Source organism: Pan troglodytes, chromosome 3 (assembly GCF_028858775.2).
Source record: "Pan troglodytes isolate AG18354 chromosome 3, NHGRI_mPanTro3-v2.0_pri, whole genome shotgun sequence".
Classification (NCBI taxonomy): domain Eukaryota; kingdom Metazoa; phylum Chordata; class Mammalia; order Primates; family Hominidae; genus Pan; species Pan troglodytes.
The window spans coordinates 6086276-6108761 of NC_072401.2; the positions used below are offsets into that span (position 1 = coordinate 6086276).

The window sequence follows — 22486 nt, forward strand, 5'->3', positions numbered from 1 at the left end:
CTGCATCTATTGAGATAATCATGTGGCTTTTGTCTTTGGTTCTGTTTATATGCTGGATTACATTTATTGATTTGCATATATTGAACCAGCCTTGCATCCCAGGGATGAAGCCCACTTGATCATGGTGGATAAGCTTTTGATGTGCTGCTGGATTCGGTTTGCCAGTATTTTATTGAGGATTTTTGCATCAATGTTCATCAAGGATATTGGTCTAAAATTCTCTTTTTTGGTTGTGTCTCTGCCTGGCTTTGGTATCAGGATGATGCTGGCCTCATAAAATCAGTTAGGGAGGATTCCCTCTTTTTCTATTGATTGGAATAGTTTCAGAAGGAATGGTACCAGTTCCTCCTTGTACCTCTGGTAGAATTCGGCTGTGAATCCATCTGGTCCTGGACTCTTTTTGGTTGGTAAGCTATTGATTATTGCTACAATTTCAGCTCCTGTTATTGGTCTATTCAGAGATTCAACTTCTTCCTGGCTTAGTCTTGGGAGAGTGTATGTGTTGAGGAATTTATCCATTTCTTCTAGATTTTCTAGTTTATTTGCTTAGAGGTGTTTGTAGTATTCTCTGATGGTAGTTTGTATTTCTGTGGGATCGGTGGTGATATCCCCTTTATCATTTTTTATTGTGTCTATTTGATTCTCTCTCTTTTTTTCTTTATTAGTCTTGCTAGCCGTCTATCAATTTTGTTGATCCTTTCAAAAAACCAGCTCCTGGATTCATTAATTTTTTGAAGGGTTTTTTGTGTCTCTCTTTCCTTCAGTTCTGCTCTGATTTTAGTTATTTGTTGCCTCCTGCTAGCTTTTGAATGTGTTTGCTCTTGCTTTTCTAGTTCTTTTAATTGTGATATTAGGGTGTCAATTTTGGATCTTTCCCGCTTTCTCTTGTGGGCATTTAGTGCTATAAATTTCCCTCTACACACTGCTTTGAATGCGTCCCAGAGATTCTGGTATGTTGTGTCTTTCTTCTCGTTGGTTTGAAAGAACATCTTTATTTCTGCCTTCATTTCGTTATGTACCCAGTAGTCATTCAGGAGCAGGTTGTTCAGTTTCCATGTAGTTGAACGGTTTTGAGTGAGATTCTTAATCCTGAGTTCTAGTTTGATTGCACTGTGGTCTGAGAGATAGTTTGTTATAATTTCTGTTCTTTTACATTTGCTGAGGAGAGCTTTACTTCCAAGTATGTGGTCAATTTTGGAATAGGTGTGGTGTGGTGCTGAAAAAAATGTGTATTCTGTTGATTTGGGGTGGAGAGTTCTGTAGATGTCTATTAGGTCCGCTTGGTGCAGAGCTGAGTTCAATTCCTGGGTATCCTTGTTGACTTTCTGTCTCGTTGATCTGTCTAATGTTGACAGTGGGGTGTTAAAGTCTCCCATTATTAATGTGTGGGAGCCTATGTCTCTTTGTAGGTTACTCAGGACTTGCTTTATGAATCTGGGTGCTCCTGTATTGGGTGCATATATATTTAGGATAGTTAGCTCTTCTTGTTGAATTGATCCCTTTACCATTATGTAATGGCTTTCTTTGTCTCTTTTGATCTTTGTTGGTTTAAAGTCTGTTTTATCAGAGACTAGGATTGCAACCCCTGCCTTTTTTTGTTTTCCATTTGCTTGGTAGATCTTCCTCCATCCTTTTATTTTGAGCCTATGTGTGTCTCTGCACGTGAGATGTGTTTCCTGAATACAGCACACTGATGGGTCTTGACTCTTCATCCAATTTGCCAGTCTGTGTCTTTTAATTGGAGCGTTTAGTCCATTTACATTTAAAGTTAATATTGTTATGTGTGAATTTGATCCTGTCATGATGATGTTAGCTGGTTATTTTGCTCGTTAGTTGATGCAGTTTCTTCCTAGTCTCGGTGGTCTTTACATTTTGGCATGATTTTGCAGCGGCGGGTACCAGTTGTTCCTTTCCATGTTTAGCACTTCCTTCAGCAGCTCTTTTAGGGCAGGGCTGGTGGTGACAAAATCTCTCAGCATTTGCTTGTCTGTAAAGTATTTTATTTCTCCTTCACTTATGAAGCTTAGTTTGGCTGGATATGAAATTCTGGGTTGAAAATTCTTTTCTTTAAGAATGTTGGATATTGGCCCCCACTCTCTTGTGGCTTGTAGGGTTTCTGCCGAGCGATCAGCTGTTAGTCTGATGGGCTTCCCTTTGTGGGTAACCCGACCTTTCTCTCTGGCTGCCCTTAACATTTTTTCCTTCATTTCAACTTTGGTGAATCTGAAAATTATGTGTCTTGGAGTTGCTCTTCTCGAGGAGTATCTTTGTGGCGTTCTCTGTATTTCCTGAATCTGAATGTTGGCCTGCCTTGCTAGATTGGGGAAGTTCTCCTGGATAATATCCTGCAGAGTGTTTTCCAACTTGGTTCCATTCTCCCCGTCACTTTCAGGTACACCAGTCAGACGTAGATTTGGTCTTTTCACATAGTCCCATATTTCTTGGAGGCTTTGCTCGTTTCTTTTTATTCTTTTTTCTCTAAACTTCCCTTCTCGCTTCATTTCATTCACTTCATCTTCCATCACTGATACCCTTTCTGCCAGTTGATCGCATCGGCTCCTGAGGCTTCTGCATTCTTCACGTAGTTCTCGAGCCTTGGTTTTCAGCTCCATCAGCTCCTTTAAGCACTTCTCTGTATTGGTTATTCTAGTTATACATTCTTCTAAACTTTTTTCAAAGTTTTCAACTTCTTTGCCTTTGGTTTGAATTTCCTCCTGTAGCTCAGAGTAATTTGATCGTCTGAAGCCTTCTTCTCTCAGCTTGTCAAAGTCATTCTCCATCCAGCTTTGTTCTGTTGCTGGTGAGGAGCTCTGTTCCTTTGGAGGAGGAGAGGCACTCTACTTTTTAGAGTTTCCAGTTTTTCTGCTCTGTTTTTTCCCCATCTTTGTGGTTTTATCTACTTTTGGTCTTTGATGATGGTGATGTACAGATGGGTTTTTGGTGTGGATGTCCTTTCTGTTTGTTAGTTTTCCTTCTAACAGACAGGACCCTCAGCTGCAGGTCTGTTGGAATACCCTGCCGTGTGAGATGTCAGTCTGCCCGGGCTGGGGGGTGCCTCCCAGTTAGGCTGCTCGGGGGTCAGCGGTCAGGGACCCACTTGAGGAAGCAGTCTGCCCGTTCTCAGATCTCCAGCTGCGTGCTGGGAGAACCACTGCTCTCTTCAAAGCTGTCAGACAGGGACATTTAAGTCTGCAGAGGTTACTGCTGTCTTTTTGTTTGTCTGTGCCCTGCCCCCAGAGGTGGAGCCTACAGAGGCAGGCAGGCCTCCTTGAGCTGTGGTGGGCTCCGCGCAGTTCCAGCTTCCCGGCTGCTTTGTTTACCTAATCAAGCCTGGGCAATGGCGGGCGCCCCTCCCCCAGCCTCGCTGCCGCCTTGCAGTTTGATCTCAGACTGCTGTGCTAGCAATCAGCGAGACTCCATGGGTGTAGGACCCTGCAAGCCAGGTGCAGGGTATAATCTCCTGGTGAGCCGTTTTTTAAGCCTGTCAGAAAAGCGCAGTATGCAGGTGGGAGTGACCCGATTTTCCAGGTGCCCTCTGTCACCCCTTTCTTTGACTAGGAAAGGGAATTGCCTGACCCCTTGTGCTTCCAGAGTGAGGCAATGCCTCGCCCTGCTTCGGCTCGCGCACGGTGCGCTGCACCCACTGACCTGTGCCCACTGTCTGGCACTCCCTAGTGAGATGAACCCGATACCTCAGATGGAAATGCAGAAATCACCCGTCTTCTGTGTCGCTCACGCTGGGAGCTGTAGACCAGAGCTGTTACTATTTGGCCATCTTGGCTCCTCCCCCCACCGGCAGCTTAGAATTTTACTTTTCTTCCTCAGTCTGCTAACCAGGCACCTTGGGAGAGTTTGTTCATTCATTCATTCAGTCAGTCAGTCAAGTATTGTTAAGCACAGCTTTGTGCAGCATGTGCATGCTTGGCGTTGCAGCAGCAGCAGCAGTGAGGCCAGTGTAAGGGCAGTGGGGAAGCTGGGGAGGAAGGTAGGGAGAAAGGGGCAGAAGAGGAGGGGATGAGTCTAGAGCGCCTCATCTTGGAAGACTTTGCAGACCGTTCCAAGATAGTTGCATTTACTTCTGAGTGAGACAGGAAATCACCAGCGTGTTTTGAGTAGGGAAGTGACTTGCTTTATGTTTTACAAGGACCAGTGTGGTTTCCATGAGGAAAACAGACTGTAGGGGCAGAGGCAGAAGCAGGGAGCCCTGGTAGGAGACTGCTGTGGCCCGTGAAAGAGATAGTGCTGACTGACGGGGCAGGGAGAAAGCCTGGAGCTTTGTGTCTGTTTGGACGATCAATATCCCGCCTCCTCTATGTTAAAGTAGACCTACTAGGCCTTCATATGAGTATCAAGAGGTTTAAATAATCTCACATGGGTAAAGCATATAGAAGAGTGTTGGGCACACACTGATACTCAAAATGTATTCTCGGCCGGGCGCAGTGGCTCACACCTGTGATCCCAGCACTTTGGGAGGCTGAGGCAAGCGGATCACTTGAGGTCAAGAGTTCAAGACCAGCCTGGCCAACATGGTGAAACCTCATCTCTACTAAAAATACAAAAATTAGCCAGGTGTGGTGGTGGGTGACTGTTATGCCAGCTCCTCGGTAGGCTGAGGCATGAGAATCGCTTGAACCCAGGAGGTGGAGGTTGCAGTGAGGCGAGATCACACCACTGTACTCTAGCCTGGTGACAGAGCAAAACTCTGTCTCAAAAAAAAAAAAAAAAAGAAATATTCTCATTCATCATCATTCACCATATAGAAAGGTGTGTGTGCACAGAACAGGCTCTCAAGGTACCCTGCCTTGCTGGCTGGCTGGCTGGCTGTGCCCAGGCCCAGGCACACAGAGGCATCATTTTACTCCTTCTTTGGGCATGACACTGATCATGATATTGCAGGCACAGTGGCTGTGAGATACATTTGATGGTCACCTATATTAATTTGTTCTCACACTTGTAATAAAGATATACCCAAGACTGAGTAATTTATAAAGGAAACAGGTTTAACAGACTCACAGTTTCATGTGGCTGGGGAGGCCTCACAGTTATGGCGGAAGGCAAATGAGGAGCAAAGTGACATCTTACATGGCAGCAGGCAAGAGAGAGCATGTGCAGGGGAACTCCTCTTTATAAAACCATCAGATCTCATGAGACTTACCCACTGTCACAAGAACAGCATGGGAAAGACCCACCCCAGTGACTCAATTACCTCCCACTGGGTCAGTCCCATGACATGGGGATTATGGGAGCTACAATTCAAGATGAGATTTAGGTGGGGACACAGCTAAACCATATCATAACCTAATGGTTTTCAGGGCTGCAGAGAAAAGTGCATTTTTCTGAATCCCCACTGTCTCTCGGCCTCTAAACAGTCCATTTTCAGTTCTGTTGGGATGGATGCTGTGCGATCGCATGAGCTTTGTGGCTCGGCACCTCACGAACAGGTTGCTGCACCAAAGCCAGTGTCATCCTGATAACAACGGGGCTCTGGGTGGAGTTTGCTGTCATCCCATTCTAGGGGCCACACAACCCACCTGTTCATTTGGATGTCTGTCTGACTGTCCCCCCATAGCTGTTTCTCTTGAAAGGCTCTGGGAGAAGGTGGTAAAATCACAGCCCTGTCATGCGGGGACTTCTCAGCTTCAGGCTGTCCCAGAAAGTTAGGGCTGAGAAAAAGAGAAAACACTGGACTCTGTCCTTGAAGAACACAGGCATAATAACAGGTGCTTATGAAGTGTCTGAGAGTAGTTCCCAAACCACCTTCACTTCTTCTGATGTCAGATGCAAGTTTGGCGGTCCTGAAGATCCCCCTCAGGCTCTTTAACTCACCAGAAGGACTCCCAGCACTCCCTGACAGCTGCTGTGCTCAGGGCCAGGCTGATGATAATGGAAGGCTACAGACTAAAGTCAGCCAAGGGAGAGGCATAGGGCTCGAGGAGGGCTCCCTGCACAGAGCTTCTGGGTGTCCTCTCCTGGTGGGGTTGGGGGCAGCACTAACTCCCCCTGGCCACAATATGTGACAAGGCACACAGAGTGTCACCAAGCAGGGAAGCTTGCCCAGGCTTCAGTGTCCAGAGTTTTTATTGGGCTCAGCTACATTGGCATGGCTGACCCGCCGCCCCCACAGCTGCCCTGAGCCTCCAGCCCTTCAGAGGTCAAGCTGAGACCACATGCCCTAAGTCCTCCCTGCCGTAAATCACAGTGTTAGCATAGACTATCAAGGCCGCCAGGTCAGCAAAGACACTCCAATCAGACCAAACATTCCAGGGGCTGAGAGGTGACATACCAGGGGCCAAGGACAGGCCAGACCCCTCTTTGGTCAAGATTAAGTGCTGCATGGCACTGAAAGTCTAAAGTGTCTGTTCAGGGTCACTCAGCTGGGGCTTAGGAGTCAGGCCCAAGACTTGTAACATTCTAGTGGGAAGTAGTGATTCGGAGAACACAAGTAGGGAGAAGGAATGTGCCCTCCTTGATGGAAGGGCTGAGGCTTGTTCATTTCTCCACCCCTGGGGTTGTGTCCAGGGGATAACCCACTCTAGACAATCAGTCAATATTGATGAATACACAAATCAGTCAATCAGTTAATGTATTAATGAATTGGCTGGGAGTGTTGGCTAACACCTGTAATCCCAGCACTTTGGGAGGCCGAGGTGGGCAGATACACCTGAAGTCCAGAGCTCAAGACCAGCCCGGCCAACATGGCAAAACCCCATCTCTATTAAAAATACAAAAATTAGCCAGGTGTCGTGGGATGTGCCTGTAATCCCAGCTACTTGGGAGGCTGAGGCAGGAGAATTGTTGAACCCGGGAGGCAGAGGTTGCAGTGAGACGAGATCGCACCATTGCACTCCAGCCTGGGTGACAGAGCGAGACTTCATTTCAAAAAAAAAAAAAAAGAAAAGAAAATACATCAATGCATCAGCTAAACAATTGTCATTCTGAAGATGTCATATTAGGTATTAGTTTTCTATAACCACTATAACTAATGACCACAAACTCAGTGGCTTAAAGCAACACAAAGTTATGTTACATTTCTGGAGGTCAGAAGTCTGATGTGGATCTCTCTGGGTTAAAATGAAGGTGTCAGCAGGGCTGACTCCTCCTGGAGGCTCCAGGGGAGAAACAGTTTTCTTGACTTTTCCAGTTTCTAGAGGCCACCCACATTCTTTGGATCAGGGCCCTTTCTTCCATCTTCAGGGCCAGCTACTCCTGCCTCTGCTTCCACCATTACATCTTCTCTGACTGTGACCCTCCTGCCTCCCTCATTCACTTATAAGAACCCTGTGATGACATTGGAGCCAACAGTGTCATCCAGGATCATCTTTCCATCTCAGGATCCTTAACTCAATCCCACCTGCGAAGTCTCTTTACCATGTAAAGTTCCATGCTCAAAGGTTCCAGGGATTGGGACGTGGACATCTTTAGGGAGACATTCTGTGTACCACGGAGAAAAACAGTACATTTCCAAAGAGAGAAATAAGTTTGTTTATTGAAGGCCATGAAAACCCTGACTTTCTGGGCAGTAACCTATTGGAAGCAGATCTTGAGAGAAAATGATAGAAGCCTGGGCACCACAGACCTCCCCATCGCCGGGAAGCAGGTGTCCATGGGCGCTGCAGAGTGCAAGGCAGTTTCCATGGTCCTTTATTAGGCTTAAAGGGTTATACACCATGACCAAGGATGCAGGGACTGAGAAAAATAGGCTGGGTGATTCATATCTCCCTTTACAGTAACCAGCTAAGGGAATGTGGCTTTTTATTTTATTTTATTTTATTATTATTATTATTTTGAGATGGAGTCTCACTCTGTCGCCCAGGCTGGAGTGCAGTGACATGATCTCGGCTCACTGCAAGCTCCGTCTTCCGGGTTCACGCCATTCTCCTGTCTCAGCCTCCCGAGTAGCTGGGACTACAGGCGCCGCTACCACGCCCGGCTAATTTTTTGTATTTTTAGTAGAGACGGTTTCACCGTGTTAGCCAGGATGGTCTCAATCTCCTGACTTCGCGATCCGCCCGCCTCGGCCTCCCACAGTGCTGGGATTACAGGCGTGAGCCACCGTGCCTGGCTGTGGCTTTTTATTTTAATTTAGTAAAACTACTGGGGTAAATGTGTTGTGTTTTCTTTGCAGAAGTACAACTCACAGTGCCCTTGTATCACATGCTACCCCTCTTTCCTTTTGGTAATTTTCACAACCATCTTACCTCCCTGCAAAGAGGTACAGCGGGGAGAAGAGTCATTCAAGAAGCAGACAGACCAGGTTATGGGCCCATTTCATCTGCATACCTGCTGTGTGGCCTAGTCCATATCACTTAACCTCTCTGATCCAGGAATTCTTGGCTACCTTCCTTTTAAGTTCTTAACCATATGAAAGAGCCACTTAACACCCCAGAATGCCTCCTGTTGTTCTCAAGAAGAAGTCCAACATCCTTAATCTGGTCCATCATGACCACCTAGCTGGGTCCACGGGGCCCATCCAGCCTGTCCACAAGATGCCCCCAGCCTGACCCACAAGGTCCTCCTGGCCTGACCTATGACGCTTCCACCCAAGCTGGCCCACAGGATCCACCTGTCCAGCCTGGCCCATGAGGTCCACACAACCTGGCCCACTCATCACCCTTCCTAAAGTTCTGTCCCTTGCTCCCTGACTTCCAGCTGACCTCAGATATCTCTCAGTTCCCCCAAGGGTGCACTTGTCCCTCCCACCCCAGTGCCTGAAACTGTCTTCCTCCCTTCCCTGGGCTTTGCCTAGCCAGCTCATTCTTGCTCTTTGAGTCTCAGCTGAAATGTCACTTCTTTAGGGGAGCCCTCCTCTGACCTCTCCCCAGACCTGTCTAACTTAGGACTTCCATCCTTCTGGTCATCACATGTGCCACAGCCTGGGGGGAGCATGTGTGCAATGTCCCCTGTTGGGCTGTGAACTCCCTCGGGTCTGGGTCCACACCTGCCTCGGTCACCGCAGTGTCCCTGGCACAGGGCCTTGCCTGCGGTAGGTGCCAGGAGACATTTGCAAAATGAACGTATGCATGCTGTGAGGATGACACACATATTTATCCCAGAGCTTTCACTTCTAGGACCCCCTCCATCTCCTGCTGTCCAGGTAACTATGATCACAGTCATGCTGTGTAACAAGACACCTGGAAACCTAGGGGCTGAAAACAACAGTGATTTGCTCTCATGGTCTGCAGCTTGGCCAGCAGTTAGCTGATCTAGGCTGGGCTTGATTAACTTGACTCAGCCTTGCTCCATGTCTCTCCCATCTTCTCCCTAAGACCTGTGGACTAGCCTGGGCATGTTCTTCTCATAGCAATAGCTGAGGTCTAGCCTCCAAAGCAGCACACCTCACTTCCACCTCATTCTGTCGCCCAAAGCAAGTTACATGCCTGAACTCAGTGTAGCAGAGGCAGGGAAGTGCTCTCCACTCACCTTGAGAAGTCCCTGCAAAGTTATGTGGCAAGGGATGTGGGTGCCGGGAGAGAGACTGGGAGGCGGTGCGCTGAGCTGCCGGGGTGTTTTGTGGGATCCCCCATAGTCCCTGCAGGTTTGTATGCAGGTATCCTCCCTTCCTTTTTTAAGGGAGTTGGCCCATGGTCATGCTTCTGGTGGATGGCCCAGTACTGCAGGTGCCTGCCAGAGCTCTTGCCCCTTGTTCAACCCACTTCCCATTTTTAAGAGACCCAAGCTCACCTGTGCTCTCCAGGACCCACTTGTCAGGGGAACTTGAGCACACTTTACTCTGAAGTCATTAAATGTGCATCTTCAGAACAATCAGGCTGGGGTCCCTGGGGAACATTCTTGGGTCCTGTGATGAGGAACAAAAGTCTCCCAGGGGCCAGACCATGTCCAGGGAAATCCCAGAAAGATCCATTCCGTGGACTCTGAACCTTCATTAGTGCATCTTCAGCCCTGGCCACATCCTTGCCTTGCTTGAACCCCACCATGGTCCAGTTTGCCAGATCTCCACTTGGCAGTGTGTATTTGGGTCCTTCGTATGGTGTTGGCCCCCTCACTAGTCCTGTGCCTCCGCAACACTCTATACTTCAGTCCTACTGGGCCACCTGCCCATTTCTGGCTTTGTACCTCTCCTTCCTTCCCTCCCTCCCATCTCTCCCCTCCTCCTGCTTGCCTTGCAAACAACTGAAACAAAAACTGCCTCTGCTCAGAGGGAATTATTCTCACCTCTTTTCCCCCAAATGCTTTGTTCCTAGAATGACAATAGCAGTGGATAACACTTCTTGAGAACCACACAATAACTTCTCCAACTTTTATCTAATGATACTAGCTAGCATTTATTAAGTGCTTGCTGTGTGCTGTGAGCCAGCCAATCCCCATAAATCCTTTCTAATCCTCATCATCAGCCCTCAAAGCAGGTATTGTCAGCCCCCTTTGACAGATAAGAAGACTGAGCCTTGAGTAGGTTAAGGAAGCTTTGTAAAGCTCTAGACTATGGGTATCTTCCTTGCCCCAAGTCCCTGCTCTGTGAGAAACCTGGGGAGGGCAGGTGGTGGTTTGAATGCGGCTGCAGAGGAGACACCTGAGTGAAGGAGCAAGTACAAAGTGAGCAGTTTGTATTTGCCTGGGCTGTGTGTGCTTCTGTTTGAGGGGAAGGGGATAGCCTCCTAAGCTTGGGGGATGAGGCTCAGGGCCAGCCTCTATTCCCCACCAGAGTTCCACTGTGTCCTGACCCCTTTACACACAATGGGAAAGCAATAATGCAAATTAATTCTGGTTCTATTTCAGGCACAGAATAAATCAGTATCTCCCAAGCGACATATGCCAGCATTAGTGGGAAGTGATGTGTTTTATGGCCTGTCAGACCATGTGACAAAGAACGCAGACTTGAGTCTTTCCAAGGAGCAGACAGGATCCAGCACATTTCTTATTAGAAGGAGCCTAAGCTAATGGACCCTGTTGTTTTTACAAAGCTAACCCTTCTCTAATTTACAAATCCCGCATATTTTTGTGATTTGACCATTGTGAACAATAAAGAAAAAGGTGTGTCCCAACCACTGCTGTAGAATAGGAGAGTCCAAGAATGACAGTCAACTTAAAAATCTGTCTCCTGGCAGAAAATTGGGATTCTCAGAGGCTGGAAAATAATGTCCATCATCCCCACTCATTGAAAGTGTTTTTATTGTGAAATATAAGACATATGAATAAATAAAGCATAATCTTACAAATTAACAAATGATTATTGTAAAACATTTATGAAACCATATAGAGCAAGAAAGAGAATGTAGCTGGGACCCCAGAACACCCCCAATGCCTCCTCCGCATCCTAACAGCCTCCCTGCTCCCAGGAGCCGTCATCCAGCTGATACAGAAATCAGATCCCTAGTTTGATTTACAGTTGTAAATCTCAGAGCACATCCTGGACATTGTTGTGCAGCTTTGGCAGTTTTTGAACTTTATATAAATGGAATCATGCAGCATGTGCTTTGTCCCATTGGCCTTTCACTCAACTTGATATTTGAGAGATCCATCCTTGTGGTTGTATGTGGCAGTAGTTCATTCTTCCTCATTGCTGTGGAGTGTTCTGTTGTATAAATACACTGCCATACATTTACCCATCCTACTAGTGATGGGCTTTGGAGTCTTGTGTTAGCCTATTACACACTGGCTGACGTGAACTTTCTTGTAGAAGCTGTGTGTACATATTCTTGGATATACCAAAGAGTGGAAGTATTGGATTAAAGAGTATGTGTAGCTTCAATTTATATCTCATATAGTTGTTGATTAAGATTTGGAATTTATAGGTCAATTTGAGGAGAATTAATGTGTTTACAATATCAAGTCTTCCAATCAAGAAACATGGTATATTGCTACAATTATTTAGGTCGTATTTAATTTAGTTTTTCTTAATATTGCTTAGTGGTTTCTACCATTAGGTATAATATGTAATATAGCTGTTGTTTTTTTTTTTAATCAAGTTAAGGAAGTTTCTTTCCATTCCTAATTTGCTAAGTGTGTTTCTCATGCATAGAAATTAAATTTTGTAAAATGCTTTTATCTTCCTCTACTGAGGTAATCAGTGTAATATTTTTCTCCTTTATTCTGTTAATTTGGCAAATTTCATTGATTTTGTAATGTTATTAACTACATACAAATTTATAACTTTTTCATTTTTCCAGTGAATTAAACCTTTTAGCATTAGGAACTGACCCCTTTGTGTCTAGTCATGTTTTGTTTTCTTTTTCTTAAAGACTATTTTATCTGCTATTCATGTAGCAAAAAAGTGACCCTGTGTTTACTAGGTGCTGGCCCTTCATTTATTCATTCATTCACTCATTCATTCTTTAAAAAATATTTACCTGAGTAGCATCAAGGTCATGGGCACTGGAACCCAGCTGTCAGAGCTGTGTGTAAACTTGTGCAACTTATTTAACTTCTCTTTTACATGTAAAGAGGAAGCCTCAGTTTCCTCATCTGTAAATTTCTTCCATCAGTTTAGCAAATTTCATTATCTCTTCAAATACTGCTTCTACCCAGACTTGCCCTCCGATCCTTCAGAGACTCCAATTTAACATGTTGGACCTTCCCATTGTATGTTTTCTGTCATTATCTTTTCCTCCATATTTTCCATCCTTTAGTCTCTCCTTGCTTTGTTCTGCTAGTTTCTTCTGATCTATTTTCCAGTGGGCTAATTCTCTCTTCAGCTGCACCTAAACTGCTATTAAACCTGTACACTGAGTTCTTAATATTGGACAATATTTTTCAATTCTAGAACTGCTAGTTGGCTCTTTTTAAACTAAGTAGTGTTACTTTTTATAATTTCCAGCTCCTTGCTTAAAGGTTTAAGAGTGGCTTTTAACTTCATAAGCATAGTAAGCATTGATATTTTAAAGACCATGTCTTGTAATTACATGCTGACTTGTAATTACTCTCTGAAGTACCTGTGGGTTTCTTTCTGATGCCCATTGTTTGTGTAGGTCTTTGATCATGTTACCTTATCTCCTCATGTGTCTGTTTATATTTTGTGTACTATATTTCAAATTTGCACACTTATTTGTAGAAATATTTTCAGGTATACAGTGATACTGTCCTTCTCCAAAGAGGATTTTCTTTTGCTTTTGTCAGATATCAGCACCTCTAGTGATCCAGGGTCACCTTAATTCAAAGTCAGGGCTTAAAATATCCTGGGCAATCTAAATAACTTGACTCCAGGTTACAGTTTGTATAACGAGTCTGGACTGGTTCCCTTCCATTTTACTAATATTTCTCCAGTGTGGCTTTTTGGGTACCAACCGTAAGTGTGGAATGGTTTACCAGGCCCCCACCCGTAATGAACAATGAACTTGAACTTCGGTCCTCTGACAGCGTCAGGCTGTCAAAGGACCTGCTCAGCTGTTCAGCCGTCCCCTCTGAATCAACCAACACTCCCTAGGTAAAAGCAGCCCAAAGACTGGGCATGCCCCTCCAGATGTGTCGTCTTAGACCTTGGCCCATGTACTCATCACAGTCTTCTTAGATCTTTGCAACTTTTATGAAGATTTAATAATTATTTTCTCCACTTACCTTTTTCATTCACCCCTAGTGAAAAGATTGGTCCAAGTTATCTGGTTAGCCATATCAGAAATATAATCTCTAAATCTTTTAAAAGAATGTGGGTTCCATATGCCCTTGTCATGGTCACTTTATTCTGACCAAAGTCAGGGTTGGCCATGAGCTTAACAGTGTGGCATTCATTAGGTTGAATTAACATTGATTTGAATGAAATTTTTTGTTGTTGTTGTTATTATACTTTAAGTTTTAGGGTACATGTGCACAATGTGCAGGTTAGTTACGTATGGATACATGTGACATGCTGGTGCGCTGCACCCACTAACTCGTCATCGAGCATTAGGTATATCTCCCAGTGCTATCCCTCCCCCCTCCCCCTACCCCACAACAGTCCCCAGAGTGTGATGTTCCCCTTCCTGTGTCCATGTGTTCTCATTGTTCAATTCCCACCTATGAGTGAGAATATGCGGTGTTTGGTTTTTTGTTCTTGCGATAGTTTGCTGAGAATGATGGTTTCCAGCTTCATCCATGTCCCTACAAAGGACATGAACTCATCATATTTTATGGCTGCATAGTATTCCATGGTATATATGTGCCACATTTTCTTAATCCAGTCTATCATTGTTGGACATTTGGGTTGGTTCCAAGTCTTTGCTATTGTGAATAGTGCCGCAATAAACATACGTGTGCATGTGTCTTTATAGCAGCATGATTTATAGTCCTTTGGGTATATACCCAGTAATGGGATGGCTGGGTCAAATGGTATTTCTAGTTCTAGATCCCTGAGGAATCGCCACACTGACTTCCACGATGGTTGAACTAGTTTACAGTCCCACCAACAGTGTGAAAGTGTTCCTATTTCTCCACATCCTCTCCAGCAGCTGTTGTTTCCTGACTTTTTAATGATTGCCATTCTAACTGGTGTGAGATGATAACTCATTGTGGTTTTCATTTGCATTTCTCTGATGGCCATTGATGGTGAGCATTTTTTCATGTGTTTTTTGGCTGCATAAATGTCTTCTTTTGAGAAATGTCTGTTCATGTCCTTCGCCCACTTTTTGATGGGGTTGTTTGTTTTTTTCTTGTAAATGTGTTTGAGTTCATTGTAGATTCTGGATATTAGCCCTTTGTCAGATGAGTAGGTTGGGAAAATGTTCTCCCATTTTGTAGGTTGCCTGTTCACTCTGATGGTAGTTTCTTTTGCTGTGCAGAAGCTCTTTAGTTTAATGAGATCCCATTTGTCAATTTTGGCTTTTGTTGCCATTGCTTTTGGTGTTTTAGACATGAAGTCCTTGCCCATGCCTATGTCCTGAATGGTAATGCCTAGGTTTTCTTCTAGGGTTTTTGTGGTTTTAGGTCTAACATTTAAGTCTTTAATCCATCTTGAATTGATTTTTGTATAAGGTGTAAGGAAGGGATCCAGTTTCAGCTTTCTCCATATGGCTAGCCAGTTTTCCCAGCACCATTTATTAAGTAGGGAATCCTTTCCCCATTGCTTGTTTTTCTCAGGTTTGTCAAAGATCAGATAGTTGTAGATATGCGGCATTATTTCTGAGGGCTCTGTTCTGTTCCATTGATCTATATCTCTGTTTTGGTACCAGTACCATGCTGTTTTGGTTACTGTAGCCTTGTAATATAGTTTGAAGTCAGGTAGCGTGATGCCTCCAGCTTTGTTCTTTTGGCTTAGGATTGACTTGGCGATGCGGGCTCTTTTTTGGTTCCATATGAACTTTAAAGTAGTTTTTTCCAATTCTGTGAAGAAAGTCATTGGTAGCTTGATGGGGATGGCATTGAATCTATAAATTACCTTGGGCAGTATGGCCATTTTCACGATATTGATTCTTCCTACCCATGAGCATGGAATGTTCTTCCATTTGTTTGTATCCTCTTTTATTTCATTGAGCAGTGGTTTGTAGTTCTCCTTGAAGAGGTCCTTCACATCCCTTGTAAGTTGGATTCCTAGGTATTTTATTCTCTTTGAAGCAATTGTGAATGGGAGTTCACTCATGATTTGGCTCTCTGTTTGTCTGTTGTTGGTGTATAAGAATTCTTGTGATTTGTGTACATTGATTTTGTATCCTGAGACTTTGCTGAAGTTGCTTATCAGCTTAAGGAGATTTTGGGCTGAGACAATGGGGTTTTCTAGATATACAAGCATGTCATCTGCAAACAGGGACAATTTGACTTCCTCTTTTCCTAATTGAATACCCTTTATTTCCTTCTCCTGCCTAATTGCCCTGGCCAGAACTTCCAACACTATGTTGAATAGGAGTGGTGAGAGAGGGCATCCCTGTCTTGTGCCAGTTTTCAAAGGGAATACTTCCAGTTTTTGCCCATTCAGTATGATATTGGCTGTGGGTTTGTCATAGATAGCTCTTATTATTTTGAGATACGTCCCATCAATACCTAATTGATTAAGAGTTTTTAGCATGAAGGGTTGTTGAATTTTGTCAAAGGTCTTTTCTGCATCTATTGAGATAATCATGTGGTTTTTGTCTTTGGTTCTGTTTATATGCTGGATTACATTTATTGATTTGCGTATATTTAACCAGCCTTGCATCCCAGGCATGAAGCAAACCGAATCCAGCAGCACATCAAAAAGCTTATCCACCATGATTTGAATGAAATTTAACTTATATTCATTGAGCACAGCAAGTATGAGCTAGGTACATTCACCATACTAAGTGTATGTGTGAGAATATGTTTATTTTCCTTTTAAAAAAACAATTATCCATGTAGCACACTGGCTAAGGGTATGAGTCCAAGAGTCCAATGGCCAGGACCTTCCATCTGTAAACTGTGTTCCAGTTGCTCATCTTCTCTGTGCCTCAGTTTCCTCATTTGTAAAATGATAATAATTATAATAGAATGCCTTGATTGAACTGTTATATAGGTTGAGTGATATTATGCAAAAACAGTGTTCTTGACTCAAATTAGTAATTCTTAACAATTATATTTATTATCACCTGTCATTTTCTGGGGACTCTGCCAGGCCCTGCAAATGCAAAGGTGGTAAGAAGAAACTCTGTGGTCTTGTCCATGAGAAGGACAGTCATACAGCCAGTACCTGCAAAGGTTGGTGAGTGCTGGAAGGGCAGCAGCAAAGGAGGGGCACCTCTTCTGGGGTCTGTAAGATGACCAGGTTCAGTGGTTCACTAAGACAGCTCATGGACTCAGCCTATAGTTGTACCCATGGCTAAGAGTTACTGCAGTGAAAGGATTCAAAGCAAAATCAGCAAAGGGAAAAGCTACAAGGCGTAAAATCCAGAGGAAACCAGGCACAAGTTTCCAGAATCTTCTCCCCATGGAGTCACACAGGATGCACTTAATTCACATGAGTTGTGGCAGCATGTGTGAAATGTTGTCTACCAGGGAAGCTATCTTGAGCTTAGAGTCCAGGGATTCTGTTGGGATCAGTCATACGGGCACATCTCCTTCCTGTCATGTACCAAGATTCCAGACTCCAGGAAGGAAAGCAGATGTTCAGCTAAGCCACATTGCACCTAATGAGACCCTGTGTTCAGAGTGCCTTGCCAGAAAAGGAGACCTCGAATTGATTTTTGGAACATGTGAGGAGAGTTCCTGGGCAGAGGGGAACGTGGGTGCTCTAGTTGTGTTGGGGCATGGCGTATTCAGGGACTGCCAGCACGTGCTTGGTTGGGGAGGATATGAGATGTGGGTGCAGACCCTAGCGCGACAAAGCCGCTATCTCAGGGAGCTGTGGTCTAGGGGAATGACAGATAAACTGTGGCTTAGATACCCTGGTAGGCTAACCAAACAGCTGGTGGGAGCTCGGGGTCAGAAATGCCCGTGTTAGTGGCCCAGGGGAGGCTCCAGAGAAGGGATTATTTTGGAGGGATTTTTCAGGGCGAGGAGTCCATTCTGGGTGTAAAAGTGATTGGAGATGGGGCAAAAGGAGTGTTAAAGCTTCTGGGCTGGGCGCGGTGGCCCACACCTGTAATCCCAGCACTTTGGGAGGTCAAGGCAGGCAGATCATTTGAGCTCAGGAGTTCGAGAGCAGCCTGAGCAACACAGCAAAACCTCGTCTCCACAAAAAAATATAAAAAATTAGCCAGGCATAGTGGCATACACTCTATAGTCTCAGCTATTTGGGAGGCTGAGGCGAGAGGGTCACCTGAGTCCAGGAAGTCGAGGGTGTGATCACGCCCCTGAACTCCAGCCTGGGCGACAGAGGGAGATCCTGTCTCAAAACAAAACAAAAAGCATCTGCATAATGAAACATGCAATGAGATGCCATTTATGGGTGAATGAACACAAACACCAAAAGCCACCTTTATGAACATGATATGCAGGGAAAGTAGAGACCTGTAAACTGGAGAGAGGGTCACTGCATTCATGGGGATGGCTGTCTGAGGCTGAGAGGGAGGGAAAAGGATTTCAGGGAGCCATAAAGCATTCCAACTTGACCTGTAAAGTTCCATGTTTTTTGTTTTTGTTTGTTTTTATATTTTTTGAGATGGAGTCTCTCTCTGTCACCCAAGTTGGAGTGCAGTGACACAATCTCAGCTCACTGCAACCTGGACCAGCTTCAAGTGATTCTCCTGCCTCAGCCTCCCAAGTAGCTGGGATTACAGACGTGCACCACCATGCCCGGCTAATTTTTATATTTTTTAGTAGAGACAGGGTTTCACCGTGTTGGCCAGGCTGGTCTCCAACTCCCAACCTCAGGTGATCTACCCACCTCAGCCTCCCAAAGTGCTGGGATTACAAGTGTGAGCCACCATGCCCAGCTATCTGTAAGGTTCCTTTTTTTTTTTTTTTTTTTTGAGACGGAGTCTCTCTCTGTCGCCCAGGCTGGAGTGCAGTGGCGCAATCTCGGCTCACTGCAAGCTCTGCCTCCCAGGTTCACGCCATTCTCCTGCCTCAGCCTCCCGCTTCCATGTTTTAAATGAAAAAAAAAAAAAGATGTGAGCGGTGGATTCACAGGTGTTTAATATTATTATTATGGTGTGGGTTTGTTTTTCATGGTTTTTAGAAAGATATTGGGGTAGGGGAGCGGGGATGAAGGCAACAGAATGATAAGACAAGAGGCAGGACAGCCGGGGCCATCTCTGAGCTGCCTGGAAGCCCTGCTGGGTGATCTTGAGTGTGAGGGGAACAGAGGTCTTCCATGTTATTTGAGGAGGATTCATGATAAGACTTGAAGTTTATGAAAATAACTCACTTAAGCATGGAGGGTGGAAGGGAAGACAAAGAGGCCAGTGGGGATTGTGAAAATAATCTAGATGGTGACCCAGGGGAGGCCCTAATGATGGTTTTGAGGAGATGCCAGAGTTAGAGAGCTCACTGCGGGAGGAGAGCAGGTGTGAAGCTTGGCGAGGAGAGCAGGTGTGAAGCTTGGCTGAGTGGGGTTGAGAGGGCTCTAAGGTGACGGGTGCATCCCAAGGCTGTGCATGTGTGCGTGTGTGTGTGTAGGAGTGTGTCTGTGTGTGCAAGTATGTATGAGTCTGTGTGATTCATGTGTGTATGTGTGCACTTGTCTATGCATGGATGTATGTAGGAGTGTGTGCATGGGTCAGATGTGAACGAAAGTGTGCATGTGTTCCTGTGTGTGTGCATGTGTGTATATGTGCCTGTGTCTGCATGCATATGTGTATGAGTATATGTGCATGTGTCTGTGTGTACAAGTGTGTGTGCATGTGGGGGAGTTACTTGTAGGTGTGTCTATGCATGCTTGCATACGTGTGACTTGAGAGTTCCTGTCTGTGGATCTCCTTGTGTCTTGCGGGAGGCTTGTGGAGGAGAGGCAGAGAGCAGCTCAGGCCCCACACAGGGTCCTGCCGTGACCTGTAACCCCATCTGTGGTTCTCGGCTTCAGGAGCTGTACTTCAGCACCGTGGACACTTTCCAGAAGTTCGTGGATGCCCTGTTCCTTCAGACGCTCCCTGGCATGACTGGCCTCCCCCCGGAAGAGTGTGACTACTTGAGGCAGGAAGTCCAGGAGAACGCTGCCTGGCAGCTGGGGAAGTCAGATCGCTTCCGGAGGCAGCAGTGGAAAGTCTTCCAGGAGCTCCTAGAGCAAGAGCAGCAGGTGCGGGCATTTGGGAACCCAGGGGCTGGGGTCTGCATTGTAGAAACACACGAAGAAGCGTGAGAGATCTCACGTCCTGAACACCCACTAGTGCCTATTGTAGGTGCTCTACAGAGATGACTGTTGCCTCCCTTTCACAATGGCCCACCACAGGGGTGGGATGAGAGAGCAGAGCCCTTATCTCCCTCAACAGGAAGTCGGAGATCATACCTTAAGTTGATCGATCAAGAAGAGCAGCAAAGCTTGTTCTTTAGAACGAGAGAAATAAGTAGCCAACCAAATGGCAGGAAGGAAAGGGGTTCACAGGGAGTGGGCTCAGTGGGGGTGGGGGAAGCGGCACACACAGGACTCCTGTTTTTCAGTGAGAGTCTGATTATTAAGACCATGGATTTATGCTGAGACAGAATCGTGACCCCTCAAAGATATCTATGCTGTGTTCCCTTACAGGGCAAAAGGCAGGTGCGGTTGAGTGAAGGACTTTGAGGTAGGGATGCTTGTGGGTTATCCTGGTGAGCCCAGCGTAATTGCAAGGGTTCTTACAGGAGACAGGCAGAAGGGTGGGAGTCAGAGAAGGAGGGCTGGTGTTCTAAGCAGAGGTTGGAATGGTGTGGCTGTGAGTCTAGGAACTCTGGCTGGTTCTAGAAGCTGGAAAGGTCAAGGAGCACATTCTCCTCTATAGCCTCTAGAAAAGAGCACAGCCCTGCTGACACCTTGATTTTAACCCATTAAGACCCATTTCAGCCTTGTGGCCTCAAAATTGTAAGATAGCAGATTTGTGTTGTTTTCAGCTACAGCTTGTAGCAATGTGGAACAGCAGCAATAGGAAACTAATACAATACACATTGTTTTTTTGTTTTTTTTTTTTTTTGGATATGGAATCTTGTCCAGGCTGGAGCGCAGTGGTGCGATCTTGGCTCACTGCAACCTCCGCCTCCCAGGTTCAAGCGATTCTCCTGCCTCAGCCTCCCAAGTAGCTGGGATTACAGGCACGTGCCACCACGCCTGGCTAATTTTTGTATTTTTAGTAGAGAAGGGGTTTCACCATGGTGGCCAAGCTGATCTCAAACTCCTGAACTCAAGTGATCTGCCCGCCTTAGCCTCCCGAAGTGCTGGGATTACAGGCATGAGCCACTGTGCGCAGCCCACATTGATTTTATCTTTAAAAAATTAAAAACTGTTAAATTAAAGAAGGCATTTCCAAATTCAGCATCCACCAAGACCACCCACCAGTCCTTTCTCCCCTGTCTTCGGCCCTCTAGAGGCTGTGAAACTAACATCCTCAATATCCATATCCCTTGCAACTAGCCATGGCTGAGTGACACTGCTCTGGCCTTTGAAACAAAGCAAAGGGCTTCTGTTTCCTCATACCAACGCCAGTTTTGCTTGGAGCAGCCCCCTTCTTCAGTGTCCCATTCTTCCTTCTTAGAACGCATGGGAGGCCTGGAGGTGCATCAGCCTTTCTCTGCCCTAGAGGCAGCCTGCGTGAGCCTGGTGGGCTCCAGATGGTGGAGCAGTCTTAGACAGCCCTGAGCCCCTGGCAGTGCTGTTAAGCCATTACCGCAGCCCTGAACCGCCTGCCCCTACATGCTTATTGTCAGAAACAAGCCCTGTTTCTTTAAGTTGGGTTTGCGATTAGTTACAAAAGACCAGTGTGACTGATGCATCCATCTGAAAGAGGTTTCCTAAAACAATTCCTTGGGGCAATAGAAAGTACAAAGTAGATAGAGGAGAGCATTGTGCAAACACATGACCACTCACAGCTGTGGGGACAGGCACAGGGCCTAGCTGCCTGCCCGAATGAATTCTTAGACCTCCTTCTAGTTCATTCAGTCCTCTGTCAGTGGCATCCGGTTGCCCTGTCGTAGGTGACTTGTCTGTCTCCTGCATTTGGCTGTGAGTTCCTTGAGGACGGCAACCCTGATTTTCATCTTGACACCACCTATTCAAAGCCCAGTGGCTGCAATATGGTAAATGCTCAGGAAAACTTGTTGCATTTCCAGCAACAATAATGCAGCTTTGGAAATGATTACAGTGTTGCCTTTGCCCTGTATTCTTCGAAGGGATCTAAATGAAGCTGAATTCATCCAATTCATTCCAAATCCTAGGCTGTAGACCAATTCATTTACAGTCTTTGGGGAGGGAGGAGGACCTGGGCCTCAGTGTCTCAGAAACCAGGTGAGCCTAATGGGCCTCTGAAGTGGGCCCACTAAATGAGTGTAGGGGCCTTTTAGAGACCATTGTGGTTTTGCAGCCAGGCCCCTAACCTCAGAAGCCTAAGATACGGGTTTGAGCCAGAGCAGACACATTAATGGGCTGTGTGACTTTAGCCAGTGAGTTGACCTCTTGCAACTCTGTGATTTTACACAACTTGCTAAAAATACCTCAGAACTCCAGCTTCTATGTGAAAACTAAGGGTCACAATATTCAAATGATTGCACTGAGATAATGCAAGTTAAGACCTTTTGCACAATATCTGTTGAATCATTTAACGGTATTGATAGTGAAGGAATCCAGAATTTCATTTCTGACAAAACACCTGTGATTCATCTAAAACCCTCTGGTTAGGAGTCTTAAGTTATTTTAGGCAAATAGACTATGCACAGCTCTGTTTTGAATGTTTTATTTGTTTACTTTGTGAGCATACGATTGTGAATTTTTCTTGGCATGTGGGGAAGGTTTCTGGTTGAGTTTTGCATGCAGGAAGCAAGCAGGAGAGTTAATGACCTCATCAGCTGATTACATAAGTATGACCCAAGACTGTTTTCTCAAGGTGTCTGTGTCACAGTTAATTTACTGATTACTTAACTGCCTTAAATTAACACATGATAGCCAGGCGCGGTGGCTCACGCCTATAATCCCAGCACTTTGGGATCCCAAGACGGGCGGATCATGAGGTCAGGAGATCGAGACCATCCTGGCTAACTTGGTGAAACCCCGTCT

General features: G+C 45.5%; 1 protein-coding gene across 23 annotated transcripts in view; it reads left to right on the plus strand.

Annotated features, from left to right (window-relative positions):
* The window catches only part of EVC (EvC ciliary complex subunit 1), a 119143-nt gene that overhangs the window by 53031 nt on the left and 43626 nt on the right, over nucleotides 1-22486 (plus strand). For 22 of the 23 annotated variants that reach the window (XM_063809336.1, XM_054682725.2, XM_054682728.2 and 19 more), the window contains exon 12: nucleotides 19334-19546. In XM_063809336.1, coding sequence (XP_063665406.1) covers nucleotides 19334-19546 — 213 coding nt within the window. Of the gene's footprint in view, nucleotides 1-10734; nucleotides 13966-19333; nucleotides 19547-22486 lie in introns of those variants that run through there. The other variant, XM_016951232.4, reaches the window with a different exon arrangement.